Below are 1,559 nucleotides of genomic sequence, written 5' to 3'. Positions count from 1 at the left end.
CACACCTCTGTCCCTGTCTCCCTGAGGACACACCTCTGTCCCCGAGGACACACCTCTGTCCCCGAGGACACACCTCTGTCCCCGTCTCCCAGAGGACACACCTCTGTCCCCGAGGACACACCTCTGTCCCTGTCTCCCTGAGGACACACCTCTGTCCCCGAGGACACACCTCTGTCCCCGAGGACACACCTCTGTCCCCGAGGACACACCTCTGTCCCTGAGGACACACCTCTGTCCCCGAGGACACACCTCTGTCCCTGTCTCCCCGAGGACACACCTCTGTCCCTGAGGACACACCTCTGTCCCTGTCTCCCCTGAGGACACACCTCTGTCCCCGAGGACACACCTCTGTCCCTGAGGACACACCTCTGTCCCTGAGGACACACCTCTGTCCCTGTCTCCCCTGAGGACACACCTCTGTCCCCGAGGACACACCTCTGTCCCTGTCTCCCCTGAGGACACACCTCTGTCCCTGTCTCCCCTGAGGACACACCTCTGTCCCAGAGGACACACCTCTGTCCCCGTCTCCCCTGAGGACACATCTCTGTCCCTGTCTCCCCTGAGGACACACCTCTGTCCCCGTCTCCCCTGAGGACACATCTCTGTCCCTGTCTCCCCTGAGGACACACCTCTGTCCCCGTCTCCCCGGAGGACACACCTCTGTCCCCGTCTCCCTGAGGACACACCTCTGTCCCCGTCTCCCTGAGGACACACCTCTGTCCTCGTCTCCATGACGACATGTCTCTCTCTCTCTGCAGGCGGCTCTGCAGGAGTTGGAGGAACTGAAGCAGATCGTTCCCAAAGAGTCTTTGGTTTACTTCCTCATAGGAAAGGTAAGAGTTGGTTCTGTCCAATCAGGTGACTCCTCTGTGCTCGCAGAGAGCCAATCAGGGAGCAGATAACAAATGGAGCAGTTGAGTTTGTTTTTTATCAGGTTGGTTCAACTTAGAGCATAATCCCAGTTTAGGTTCAGAGTTAGTCTCTTCAGTCGATGAGGTTTACCTGTAAGACCTGACTGACACCCGACACCTGTCCCTCAGGTGTATAAGAAGCTGGGTCAGACCCACCTGGCTTTGATGAACTTCAGTTGGGCCATGGATCTGGACCCTAAAGGAGCCAACAACCAGATCAAAGAAGCCATCGATAAGAGATACCTGCCTGAGGACGAAGGTACGACCTCGGATCAGGTTCTGTTCGACCCGGTTAGAGTTTAAAATCTGAGAAATAAAACTGACTTGATGCTGATGAGTTTTTAATATAATCAGTCAGCCCCAGACTCACCTGTCACTCATCTGTTTCTCACCTGTCTCTCACCTTTCTCTCACATTTCACTCACCTGTCTCTCACCTGTCACTCACCTGTCTCTCAAATTTTACTCACCTGACTCTCACCTGACTCTCACCTGTCACTCACATTTCACTCACCTGTTTCTCACCTGACTCTCACCTGTCACTCACATTTCCCTCACCTGTTTCTCACCTGACTATCACCTAACTCTCACCTGTCTCACATTTCACTCACCTGTCTCTCACCTGTCTCTCACATTTCACTCACCTGTC

At 54.5% G+C, this 1,559-nt stretch overlaps 1 protein-coding gene across 1 annotated transcript in view; it reads left to right on the top strand.

Annotated features, from left to right (window-relative positions):
* The window catches only part of cdc27 (cell division cycle 27), a gene marked incomplete in the record, with an annotated part of 21,724 nt that overhangs the window by 18,228 nt on the left and 1,937 nt on the right, over positions 1-1,559 (top strand). The window contains 2 exon segments of the mRNA XM_014023172.1: positions 759-833; positions 1,041-1,170. Coding sequence (XP_013878626.1) covers positions 759-833; positions 1,041-1,170 — 205 coding nt within the window.

This window comes from Austrofundulus limnaeus, unplaced genomic scaffold (genome assembly GCF_001266775.1).
Source record: "Austrofundulus limnaeus strain Quisiro unplaced genomic scaffold, Austrofundulus_limnaeus-1.0 Scaffold358, whole genome shotgun sequence".
In the NCBI taxonomy this organism is placed as follows: domain Eukaryota; kingdom Metazoa; phylum Chordata; class Actinopteri; order Cyprinodontiformes; family Rivulidae; genus Austrofundulus; species Austrofundulus limnaeus.
Note: the sequence above shows the minus strand (reverse complement) of the source record. Positions and strands in the feature narration are given on the sequence as shown.